The 13,559-nt window shown below is 47.1% G+C and overlaps 1 protein-coding gene across 1 annotated transcript in view; it reads left to right on the forward strand.

Moving 5' to 3' along the window:
* PCSK2 (proprotein convertase subtilisin/kexin type 2) overlaps positions 1 to 13,559 on the forward strand; it is a 234,672-nt gene that overhangs the window by 135,619 nt on the left and 85,494 nt on the right. Inside the window, exon 5 of the mRNA XM_043480329.1 lies at positions 694 to 731. Within this exon, the coding sequence (XP_043336264.1) occupies positions 694 to 731 (38 nt within the window). The remainder of the gene's footprint in view (positions 1 to 693; positions 732 to 13,559) is intronic.

A 13,559-nucleotide genomic window follows, 5' to 3' on the forward strand; every position in this document is an offset into this window, starting at 1 on the left:
GAGATCTACATGTTGATGGAACCCAGCAGCGTCAGGGACCATAATCCTACTGTTGCAGTGACCCTTGGACAGCAAGACAGGCCACAAGCAGGAGAAAGCGCAGGACTCCCACCAGGAGACTCATGGTCTCGGGCTCCCTGGAAAGCTTTCTGCAAAAACAAGAACCAATTCCCACCTGGGACACCTCCAGGAAGCCACTTGCCCTTTGCCTAATGGTTTTTCTCACCAAGCCATGTTTCTCTTGTTATTTCCGTGCCTGGCAGTGCTCTCCTAATCCACTGCTGTCTGAGCCCTGTTAAATAATCACCGCTTTTCCTCCCCAGGGCAGGCTTCATTTCAGAAGAAATGCCAACTGATGCTTCAGAAATGTCAGGACTTCCACAAATCTCTCTTAGATCACTTCTCTGATGAGACATCCATCTTGGGGCCACTAAGCTAACATTTGTGTCAGAAGTGTTATGCTAAGGCCATGAGCTGTGACTGGCTTCACTCCTCTGACACATCCGGAGGCCCCTGGCTCTACATGGGTTGGCGGGGGCAGCGCCCTCCCCCAGGGGTATGTGAGGCGGGGGCCCAGCGCTCACCCCCTCGCGATCTTCTGACGCCCACACAGAAGGCGCCTTCTTGAGCAGCTTTCCTGAAGACACACAGCAGGTATTAACACTCTGTTCCTGTGTTCTTGTCTTTTCACAGGAATCGACTATCTCCACCCGGACCTGGCCTCGAACTACGTAAGTGCACGCTGCCCTGTGTGGGGAATCACACGTGTCCTGAATGCTCTGGTGCCCCAGGTGGTGGGAGGACACACGCACGCACACACACCTGCCTGCACATAGGCCACACCCAGGGCACACGGGTACCCGGCACACAGGTACCCTGCACACGCACGCATGCCAGACGGCCCATCTTGTGGAAGCCGCAGCTTGAGTCAAAGACAGACAGATGAGGCATGGGGCCCGGAGCAGGCAAGGTGAGTGAGTTCAGAGAGAAAAAGAAGGAAACGAGGTCTGAAAGAACAAAGTGTCAAGAAAGAAAAGGTAGAGGGAGCAGGGAGAGAGGGCCTTGGAAAAGTTTAAAATCAGCTCCAGCTGAGGACATTGACTGGAGGGTGGAAATGAGCCATTTGGGTTCTTGCTGGACAAAACGGATGGCAAAAAGCCCAAGAAGGCAACAACTCGCACGTCACCCACAGCTCTATGAGAGCAAGCATGCCACTTTCTTAAGATTATCTTTGTCCTGATGAGCTCTGCACACTGACTTTCCCCACAAATCCAAATATGGCATATAGCATCCCTTGACAGAGGAGAAATATTAACAGGGAATCACAGTAAATGTCTGGGCTCTGACTTTTGACCCAGCAAGTCACCTGCTGATTCCTGATAAGATCTACAAACCCTTTAAACTTAAGTGATCGCTTTACTATAACCCCAGGGAGTATACCATTCAAGCATCAGTGTAGTCACTTAAAATAACCCAAACTATTACTACGCTATATTTCTCCTACAACTTCCAGATCTAGGTATTTTTTAAAAAATATATTTTGGTTGCTGAGAAGACTCATATATTTAGAGAATATAGATTTAAATAGAGGAAAGATGATTAACAAGAAGAAATATTTGGGGATCCATGTTCTTCCTAGAAGGTGTGAGTGTCCACACTGCAAAACAAGAAGGGAGATTTTACATGCGTGTGGTGGACAGGAAATCGGGAAGCAGAACACAGACATGCTGGGTTTCTATTGATCTCGTGGGCCTTATCAATCTAGAAGAGTGCACACTGGGCTGAGCATCTTTTTTAATGGAAAAAAAAAGTTAAATTAAGCATCGGTGTTGTCCAGCCAATGTGCCTCCAGAGAGAAAAGACAGACATCAATCCAAAGCTCATTGGATGGATGGGAATCCACTCTGCTAGGTCAGGCAATAAAGAACTGGGACTTCCCTGATGGTCCAGTTGTAAAGATGTCACCTTTCAACACAAAGGGTTTAGGTTCCATTCCCTTTTTGGAGAGCTAAGACCCCACATGGCTTGGGGTCAAAAAACCAAAAGGTAAAACAGAAACAATAATGTAACAAATTCAGCAAAGGCTTTAAAAAATAGACCAAAAAAAGGAAGGAACTGTCTAGGAGCTGTATCAATAGATTCAGACTCCCAACCATCTGCAAAGTCTAAGGACAGCAGTTGCTCCTCCTCTCCAACCTCCCTGCTGGTACACGGAGCCACTGCCTGGCTGTTCCTCCACTTCCTTGGAGGGACCACCCCATGTAGGGCCTTGTCCATCTCCTTGAAAGCCCCGTGTTTGCATTCACGTGTCCAGCTCTTCTCAACTCCATGGACTGTAGCCCGCCAGACTCCTCTGTCCATGGACTTTTCCAGGCAAGAATACTGGAGTGGGTTGCCGTTTCCTTCTCCAGGGGATCTTCCCCATCCAGGGATGGAGACATCTCTTGCGTCTCCAGTATTGGCAGGCCGATTCTTTACCACTTTTGCCACCTGGGCTACTCCAAAGCCCTACCTCCCCCAGAAATGCAGAACCGTGGAGAGTTTGCCAAGGAGAGGTGGAGAGATGCATGTGCCTCGTTTTCTTCAGGTTCTGATCTTGGAGGCCCTCCCTTACAGAGAAATGGTAGGGACAACCAGTTGCAGGCAGAGGTTCAGCCTCAGGGCTGCCCTTGCAACTGAGGCACTTCTAGTCTCCTCCCTGGATGAGTTCCTCTTGCAGCGTCTACAGCATCACTGTGGAGTGGCTGCCAGTAAGGCTGGACAGTGGGCAGCACACGCCTCTCTCTTTCTAAGGCCACTTTCTGCCCTTACTGGAGATTGACCTGGCCACCCCTGCTCAGCCCAAGTGTTTATGTGACAGCTGTTCCCAGCACCAGTCACCAGATTAACAAGAGATAGGAATTCAACACCAGTCACCAGATTAACAAGAGACAGTAATTCAACACCAGTCACCAGATTAACAAGAGATAGGAATTCAACACCAGTCACCAGATTAACAAGAGACAGTAATTCAAGTGGGAAAAAATTCTTTCGGGGCTCTGATGAATGGGAGGTACAATGCCAGTGGACAGTGTCATTCACCTGCCAAAAACTCTCATCTGAAATTGGGAAAGTGAAAGATACATATTGAAGGGCATTAGCTCCCCTCAAATCTGCAATATCAGAACACATCTGAAAAGTCTATGAGTTCTTTGAGTGCCATTTTCTTTTTTCCCTTTTCTTTCCTTTGTTTCTTTCCAAAACAAATGTTTCTAATTAAACAATAAATACATGTCCTCTATAGAACATGCGGAAAAACATAAAACAGATTCAGAGCTAGCTATATCACCGTTCTTAACATTTTGACACATTTTGGACTTCATTTCTGTGTGTTTATTTCTAATAAAATTGGGCTCTTGTTGCTTATACAGTATCCCCCACTTCCATGTGTTATGTCATGATATTTTTATATTATCAAATAATCTTCAAAACCTGATTATAAAAGCTATATAGTATTGCCTCATGTGGTAATTTACTTAAACTCTCCAATCCCCAATAATTGGACAACTAGGTTGCCTCCAATGGGCATCTCACTCTTAGAGAGATAGTGATGGATGGTGACAAGGGTGGTTGAGGGTCTCCAAACCACAACAGGCTAAGGAGAGTGAAAAGAATTGGGGGAGGGGGGGGAGGAAACCACAACTTAAGAAGCACATTAAATACGTTTTCAAGCATTTCCAGTTCTCTAGAATGGATGAGGCATTCAACATGTTCAGTAGTTTCTCCCATGAAAATTCCCACCAATGTGTGACCATTGCAGGAGGATTTTAGTTCAGTTAAAGCAAAAACGAATGACTAAGGAGTAAATAAAAAGCATTAGCTCCTCCAGGAAGTAATGAGCTCTCCTGACCTGAGAATGTTCATGAAGAGCATTGATGGCCATTTGGCAGGGTTGTTGAAGAAATGACTTAAACTAGATGACATCTAAGACCCAAATGGAAACTGTGAGCTCTGGAGAGAACTGCATGATTCAACAACTTCCAACCAGAGGAAGGTCCATGTCTTCAGCACTCACCAAATTCACTCACAAAACACTTTTAACTTTACGAAGTGAGTATATCTAACTATACATGCCTTTGAAAATGTCCTCTGTCTTTGGTAGAAGTGAGAAAACTGAACCCCCAAATAACTCATCCTTAACTCCTCAGCGGAAAACCTGAACCGCTAGTTTTCACCAGTCACGTGTCTCCTTCACTCTGGATAGAGTTGAGAGTGACAATTTTAAAGCAACTTTAAAGCTGCCAGATTTGTCTTCTTTATTTTTAATTAAAAATTTTACACTACAATTAACAGAATGAGGATGGCAAGTGGAGTAGACCTGCCCAAGAGGGCAGTGAAGTCAGTGGATGGTGATAAACTAGAAAATTGTTTGAGCAAAGGATTAACAGGCAGCTTCACACCTTGTTAGGTGACTTAATGGCTTGGATTCGAGAACTAGCCAGTGCTCTTCTAGAGAAATGTACTTACTTTGGGAAGGTCCACGTTTGGGTTCCAGCCAAAGCAGACCTGAGACAGGGTTTGAGGGCAAGTGGTTTATTTGGGAGGTGACCTTAGGAAGCAAGATGAGAGGCAGGCAGCACGAGATGCAAGAAGGAAGGCAGCCGGCAGGAGGTGCATTTCAGGCAAGTCACCATGGCAAACCAGCTGGAACTTAATCCCACTGGGGCATCTGTGAGCACATGCTGGGCACCAGAGTTCTCCCCCACGGAATGGGACACCTGGAAGCTGGGGTGTTTCCACTGCAGCTCCCATCAGTCACTGCTGAGGGCTGCTCCCAGGGGACGTCAAGACCCCAGCACCTCTGCCCTCCCCAACATCTCAGGAAGGGCCCTCCACAAACAGAAGTGGGAATAGGCAGCTGGAGCCCTTCAAGAATGTGGAAACAACAGGCTGGGTCCTGGCAACATCTGCCTGAGGGAGGGTGACTTGGCAATTTATTAAAGGTTAAAATAAACAGAAACGTGCTCAGTGAGAAGTAAAAGCCCCTATCAGAGGCTCTTAGACAAAAGGACAAAAACTTCTTCATAATCAAACCAGGAAAAATGTTTCCCAGAGCAGAATTATTATAAAATCTTGTTTATTCTGTGTACTAAAAGACAAGACTCAAGGTAGGCTGGTCGTCCAACATTCTTTCCATTTAAACTGAGAATTTAAATCCTCTGAAAGCTGCAAATTAATATATAAATGTAAGTGAAAGTGACGTCGCTTAGTCATGTCCGATTCTTTGCGACCCTGTGGACTGTAGCCCAGCAGGCTCCTCCATCCATGGGATTCTCCAGGCAAGAATACTGGAGTGGGTTGCTATTTCCTTCTCCAGGGGATCTTCCTGACCCAGGGATCGAACCCGGGTCTCCCACATTGCAGACAGACACTTTAACCTCTGAGCCACCAGGGAAGCAATTAGTGTTAATTTAATTCAACAACTCCACCCTAAATCTGTTGAGTGTTAGGAGCACGAAATGATAGTGGCCACTTCCACTGTTGCTCTGTTGTTCTCTGATTGAATTTAACCTGAGGATCCACTCTCTCTGGTAAACACTCATTATTCCAAATAAATAATGTCTCTTCATCTCAATAGTAACAACATGAAATGAGTCTTGGCCAAGTCCCTATTTCAAACCAAGCTGAAATCAGTGTTCCTTTACCCAGCCTCTCTGGAGAAACGGTCTGGATATGGGCTCCACCTCAATCAGATGGCCATAACTTGGGCTCACTGTGGGTGAGCCCCGAGGAAGAGAAACCAGACACAGAGGTTCTTCAGAGGAGCCTGTGGTCCATAAGGACATAGGCCTGGGCATGACTTGCAGGTGAGGGGTGGGCAGGCAGCGGGGGTCATTGTCTTTGTGCTGGGTGGTCCCCTGCAGCAATGATCTCGTGTTCATGGTGCAGCTCCAAGCCTGGGGTCTTCCCAGGCCTGCAGGACAGGCAGGTGTGACCGAGGTGGCAGCTTTCGGGGTGTGGGACAGGTGAAGCCGAGCCTCTCCACACAGAGCAGGGCCAGGCAGGGCGTGGGGCTGACACCGGGGGAGCGGCTGGCACACCCCGGGGCCAACATGGAGACTGAGTGAACCCTGAGCATGACTCCCAGCTCCCCGGCTCACAGACGTGCAACCTTAGACTCACCAAGTAAACCTCTGTGAACTTTAACTTCCTATCAGGTGTGCTGTGAGGTATCGTTGAAAAGCCATGTGTGTATCTCCTGAAAGATAATGTGTGTGCTCAGTCGCTCAGTCGTGTCCGACTCTTTGCGACCCCGTGGACTGTAGCCTGCCAGGCTCCTCTGTCTGTGGAATTTCCCAGGCAAGAACACTGGAGTGGGTTACCATTTCCTTCTCCAGGGTATCTTCCGCACCTGGGGATCAAACCCGAGTCTCCTGCATTGCAGGTGGATTCTTTACCACTGAGCCATCTGGGAAGCCCCTGAAAGATAACAGATGCTCAATTAACATCCATTTCTTTCTGAAAAAAGTTGAGATGACACGGGCAGCCTGTCCCGATGGAGAAACAGGGACACGAGCTTAATGTTATCAAAAGAGAAAACAGGGCACCTCCAGACTCAATGTAAGACTGTGAGGCTAGGAAAGCAGAGAATGCAAGGTGAAGGTTACCCAAGTCAATCTCAAACATGGATTTGAAAAAGAACATCCAAGCCAACAGAAGAAACAGAGAGAGAGGACCCTTTGCTCAAAGCCCAGATGGAAGGAAGAGGTCCCACTGACATATTAGGGTCATTTTTATGCAGCAGCTGTACAGCTTCCCATGCTAGACCCTCTTCCAGGTCCTCTCACAGTGACTGAGGCCATCCCAGCCTAAGAGAAAACAAATTTGTCTGGCCCCATCCCAGACCTACAGAAACAAAATCTCTAGGAATAAGCCTCATCACATGTATTTCTTTGACAATATTCCCAGATTTTGAGGGCTGAGAATTGATGCTTTTGAACTGTGGTATTGGAGAAAACTTTTGAGAGTCCCTGGGACTGCAAGAAGATCCAACCAGTCAATCCCAAAGGAAATCAACCCTGAATATTCATTGAAAGGACTGATGCTGAAGCTGAAACTCCAATACGTTTGCCACCTGATGCAAAGAGTTGACTCATTGGAAAAGACCCTGATGCTGGGAAAGATTGAAGGCAGGAGGAGAAGGGGACGACAGAGGATGAGATGGTTGGATGGCATCACTGACTCGATGGACGTGAGTTTGAGCAAGCTCCGGGAGATGGTGAAGGACAGGGAAGCCTGGTGTGCTGCAGTCCGTGAGGTGGCAAAGAGTCAGACACGATGACTAAACAACAACCAGATTCTGATGGTTCACCTCATCATTTGTTTTGACACTTTCCTCATTCATTCATCCATTTATTTACTCAACAATGCTATTTCCAACAAATGTATGACCCTGTTGCAACCAGATCACAAGCTCTTTGTAGGGAAGTGTGTACCTTTTCAATTTTGTGTTCTTCTTATCATTTAGCACAGCACTGAGCAGGCATTTAATGAATCTGTGTCAAATTGCTTTGCATATTAATCAATCACAATTGCATATTAATTAGTCAATCCTTTTGCAAATGAGATCAGGACCTCAGTCGCGTGTTGGGCCTCTGTTGGTAGTGATGGGAAATGCTGGGGTGCAGCCCTCATCCACCTCCACCCTGTGCTGCATCACCTGTGTCACTTGCGAGGGGCACAGAGGACCAGGGAGGTTAACTGAGGTTTCCCCCACACTCCCTCACCCACCCCTGTGGCTGAAGACCTGGAGAGAACGTGATTCTCAACATGGATAATCCACCTACAGATAAGCAAGAGCTCCTTCTTTTCTGTAATGCTTAGAACTCCCGAGGTTGGTAGGAATGAAAGTAAGTTCTCAGATGGGAGAAGACAAATTATGCTCTTTGTTTCAGTTCAAAATTTGGAACATTATTTATGCTCCAGGGTTGTAATTTCACCAACGGAAGTTCTTGGAAAAGAAAAGAGGCCACCCCCTAGGACCTGTATTTTTCCACTCTTTTGATGGGCTCCTAACTGTGACTGGCTTTGAAGAGGGGCCTTTGGAGCGCCCTGAAGGGCTGTCAGAACACAGCCTGCAGCAGGTAGCTTTGAGCTTGGGCCCTGTGCTTGCTGGGAAGCTGCCATGATAAAAGGGTGGCAGCCGGAAGTGACCAGGCCTCAGTCCTGAATGACTCAGATGCTAGGAAGTATTGATTGCATGCATCGCTTCAGGCTTTTAGGCTGATTAATATTTAAATAAAGCACATTAATATTGCATATGCAATTGAGGTTGAAACAACCTTTGTTGGAAGAAGGAGCTGGGTTTCTTTTGATGTACTCATTAATGCTGGCCAGATCACCGTGAGCACTCGATCACCAGGAGGCCAGACTGAATATTGGGGGGTAAGAACCTTTTTTTTCAATCCTTTGGACAGACCATCAGTCAAATGAGTATGATCTGACTCAACGCATGTACTAGGGGAATCTGTCCATTTTTACAGGAACAGACTTTGACATAGAAATGGGAGAAAATAGAGAATCTTGATTAATGGAAATGAAGTTACTTACTCGGACCTAGATTTCCAACTCCAGGCAAAACCCAAGAGGAAAAAACATCTGGTTAATTTTTCTGTATTGCTCAGTTGACTAGTTTTTTTTCCATTGAACCGAGTCAAAGGTTAAGAGAATCGTATTGAATTTCTACTGTGTTAAAGATACTGTGCAAGGTGCCTGAATGGTTGTATGAAAAATCTGGTCCCAGCCCTTGGGGAGCTCAAAGTTCAGTATGAGAGGCACACCTGTAGATGTGACATGATATCATGACATCATGACACGTGCAGTGCTGACCCAGAAGGAAAAACACCACCCACAATGGGGACGCAGAAAGGAGAACAAGCAAGTGGGCCCTGAAAGCTGGAGGCAGGAAGAGGCTTGAATGCATTTAAAGAATGTTTTCCTGCGTCGATATAGCATGGGAACTCATCTAGAAGCTTGATCTACATGATACTGAGCAAAGGGTCATTGGCTTCTAATTGGTTTTTCATCTGGAGTTTTGTTTCTACCAAGAAGCCTAGACTATAAGTAACCTGTTAAAATCATTTTCTTATCCCCAAATTTCCTAAAGGCCTGTGACAGCCTCTTCAACTAAATGTAAGTGACTTTAAGAACAAGATAATATGTTCTTATTCTTTTGTTCATGAGAGACTCAACCAAAGGCTTCATTCCCCAGGGAGATCATTAATAGAAACTCTTCCGTTAATGAATGAATCGATGGGTGGGTGGATAGATGGATGGTTGGATGGATAGATGCTAATAGTATTATTAGGCTTGGAGAGGTGTTTGTGTAAGTCCCTCACTCACTACAGGAGGAAACTGAGACCCAGAATGAGGGTGAATGGCCAGAGGCCACACACCAGGTTAGAGAAGAGCTAGTCCTGGACTCGGGTCCCAATCCTGCGAACCTCACCGTTCACACATGGCCAAGGGGCACATCCGGCCAAATCTGGGCCTACTTGGGGAAGCCCCTCTGAGTCCCTCTGCTGGAGCTTCAAGGCCCTCGGCCCCTCCCAGCCAAGTCCTCCTGACCCACACTCTGCACGGCTGCCCCTGCCTTCAGCCACCCGAGTGGGCCCTTGGGAGCAGAGTCTGCCTCTCCCACCCTTTGAACCTGATTTCTGCGTGCCCCGACCCTGGCAGCCGTCTGGCCTTGCCTCAGCTTCTGGTACCTGTTGCTCTTCTTGGAGGATTGCCCTGGGGCTCCTGGAGCCTGCCCTGCCCCTCATACGTGGAGAGCTGGTGAGTCCGGGAATGTCCATCCGGTCTTGGTACACCCGTTAATCTTCAGCTGCCTACAGGAGCATGAAGGCCTGGTCTCAGAAACGCTAGGCTGTAACCAACCCTCGGGGGCCCCCTGCTGGACTCGCCTGAAATCACACCCAGGTTTGGCTTCCTTGCCTGTTCAAGCTGCTTCCCACCCCCACCCTCCATCACTGGTTTCCCCTGGGAGCACATCTTTAATAAATCACTTGCCCACAAGCCTTCATCTCAGAGTCTGTGTTGGAATCCTGACCTCCTTACATTTGAACAGTCTGGAGCTTCAGGCAAAACAGCATTTTCCATCCTGCATGGCCAAGGCAGAGGGAATCTCTGACATAGCAATAAGATTAGCTTCTCAACCATGGTAACCCTGCTGGCTCGCAATCTACAGGAAATTATTTTTCACAAAGAAAGAACCCGTAATTACTAACCGATAATTAAAACCTGAAGCCAAGTGCAGGACGCCGGGCTTGGCTTGGAGTCGTGTTGCTCACCACCGTCCCCAGGACGGCAGGGAGGTCTGTACCTTGAACATCGGGCACACAGCCCCTCCACACTGAGTGCTCTGCTGGGCGGAAGAATAGGATGTATTACAGTGTGTGGGAGATATTTTCATTAAGCTATGGAAATAGGAGGCTTATGTTTTATAGCTCAAACGTTGCCAATTTTTTTAAGTAAGAGGGTTAGTGTAAATCTCAGCTATTCAAGGAGCCCCAGCTTGAGGGATCCCACTGAATCACTGTGAGCAAAAATGCCTCATTCGAGCATCGTGGTCCTCTGTTTCCCCTTCTGTAAATCAGGGGTGACCATCTTCCCTGCTTCAGAATCAAAGGATTATAGTGATTGTCCACATTACTGATAAGAACAGTGGGTCTTTGCCCATCTATCCAAAAGTACTCACGGAACTCCTCAGAGCTGCTGCAGGCATGGATACCCATCTGGTGCTGGACCTGGGCCTATCCTCCACCATCCCCCACAAACACACGCACACATGTTCTCTCTTGTCCTTGTAGAGAATGTTCCAGAAGACTCAGCAGGAAGGAGCCAGTGCTCTATGGGTGCTGGCATGGTGACCAGCCATGCACTGAGTCACTGGATACAGTCAGTACCATGTTGGGATTCTTCCCAGGCACCTTACAAATAAAAATATATATATGTGTGTTCCTGTGAATAAGACTGTAGCTCAAGTTCATTAACACTTCAAAAACTAGTCACCTGCAAGCTATTGCAATTATCCTGTCCTACAGGATGATTTGGTTTAGGAGTTTTCACTGTTGCTTATTTCCACATGGTTTCCTTAATGTAGTAGTCTTCACGTTCACCTGACACTTGCTTGTTTGATCTTGGTTCACACATCCTCACATGGAGAGTCGGTTGTTGGTAAGAGAGGGTAAGATCCCTCTTTTCTCGCTGCCTCAGTCCTGACGTGTCCATCCTTTGGTATTGAGCAGCTTCTTCTGAACTGCAGAGATTCTCCACCCAGCATTTGTTAGAAGGTGCTGTGTGCCTGACTTTATGTTTTGCATGTATTGTCACATTTAATCTGCATGTTAAAATAATAGAATAGACGGTAAAAGAATCTTCATGCAATGTGAGAGTCCAGGGTTCAATCCCTGGGTCAGGAAGTTACCCTGAAGAAGGGAATGGCAACTCACTCCAGTGTTCTTGACTGGAGAATTCCATGGACAGAGGAGCCTGGTGGGCTACAGTCTATGGGGTCGCAAAAAGTCAGACATGACTGAGCAGCCAACACTTTCACTTTCTTCAGGCACTTTTTACCCACCTCTCAAAGAGAGGAAACTGAAGGTCAGAGAGGTTCATCATCTGCCTTAGCTCACACAGTCGGCAAGGAGTGAGATGTGAAGTTTACCATCTGTCATGCAATTTTGTTGAACTTTGTTCAATTTAGCTCCCTTCCAGGCTCCCACCACTCAGCAAATGGCACCACCATGGACCAAGTGATGAAAGCCCTGAGAGTGGTCCTTGCCTCTTCTCTCCTCCTGTCTCCTGTCAGCTGGTCCTAGCCACACTGCAGCACACCTGCTTCTCTGCCTCCACCACAGGCATCCTGGACCAGGTCAGCATCACCTGCCTCCCGGACCTCAGAGAAGCCCCAGCTTCCTGCCACCACTTTGCCCTCTACAGTGCCCTCTCCCCCAAATCACCAGCATTATTGTAGAGGACAGTAATGACAAGAGGCCACATCACTGCCCCAGTTAAACCATCTGGAGGCTCTTCCTGCACCCAGAGTCACACCCCTCCTTCCCAGCTTCAGCCACCCTTTCAACCTGTCTCCTCCTTCCTCGCTATTTATCAAACTACACCTGCAAGATTTGCCCTGATTCGACACTTAGAAGGCTTATACCCTGAGTCTGTTTCAACCTCTGGTTTAGTCCCTTCCTAGTTCTTAAAGCCGTTTGTAGTGAAAGTTGCTCAGTCGTGTCCGACTCTTTGTGACCCCCATGGACTATACAGTCCATGGAATTCTCCCCACCAGAATACTGAAGTGGGTGGCCTTTCCCTTCCCTAGGGGATCTTCCCAACCCAGAAATTGAACCAAGGTCTCCTAAATTGCAGGCTGATTCTTTATCAACTGAGCTACTAAGGAAGCAGTGATTGTCTTTTGTGCCTTCCACTGGAATGTCAGCTCTAGGAGCCTGGGGATCTTCTCTGTCTCATTCATCTCTTTGTCCTCAACAAGGCACCATGACCATGACCAGTATGTGTTGGATGACAGGCTAAAGAAGAAATGCTTTCCTTTTCCTTTTCTTTAGCCTTCATCCCTAATTTCTTCTGGCCATGCTTTCCCCTCACAAAACCCTTCTCCACAGCTTTGTTAGGCTCTTTCCGTCCTGCTTATAGTAGAAATTATTTATATGCACCTTCATAAACACTGTGACAGGAAGCTTCTAGTCGGCACCACCAGGAGGGTTGTCTACACAGGAAATGAACACGTGTTAGTACTTGCTGGTTTCTGGGGAGAACTGCTGTATTTCTTCATAGCTGTAATCCAAGCCACAGGAGACCCAGACCCAGATCCAGGCTGACCTATGTGTCTTAAAAGAGGAATTAGAAAAAGCAACAGCCATTATTGTCTTGATGTTTAGCTCATTCATTTGTTTTAGGCAATGAACATAGCCAATCGACTTCAGCAAGCATGCATTTTCAAGCTAAAAAAAAAAAGTCAACCTAGCTTTTTTCTACTTAAGTATCTTAAAGTATCTACTTAAGTATCTTAAAGGTTTTGAAAATTGGAAAACAAAGCGGTCTGCGGATGTGTTCTTAGCTAATAACTTTGCTTATCCACCATTCCACCAGGAGAAGGGAATTCTGAAATATAGGAATGCTACACACAGGACTCGGAGAAGGAAATGGCACCCACTCCAGTACTCTTGCCTGGAAAATCCCATGGACAGAGGGGCCTGGTAAGCTGCAGTCCATGGGGTCGCTAAGAGTCAGACACAACTGAGCGACTTCACTTTCACTTTTCACTTTCACGCACTGGAGAAGGAAATGGCACCCACTGCAGTGTTCTTGCCTGGAGAATCCCAGGGACGGGGGAGCCTGGTGGGCTGCCTTCTATGGGGTCGCACAGAGTTGGACACGATTGAGCGACTTAGCAGCAGCCGCAGCATGCACAAGGCTCTCTAAAGAAACATGTGGTGTCACGTGTTCTCATTATTAATATTAAACTCCAGGCACCTTATATACAAAGCCTTCCA

This window comes from Cervus canadensis, chromosome 10, assembly GCF_019320065.1.
Source record: "Cervus canadensis isolate Bull #8, Minnesota chromosome 10, ASM1932006v1, whole genome shotgun sequence".
Taxonomy (NCBI): Eukaryota; Metazoa; Chordata; class Mammalia; order Artiodactyla; family Cervidae; genus Cervus; species Cervus canadensis.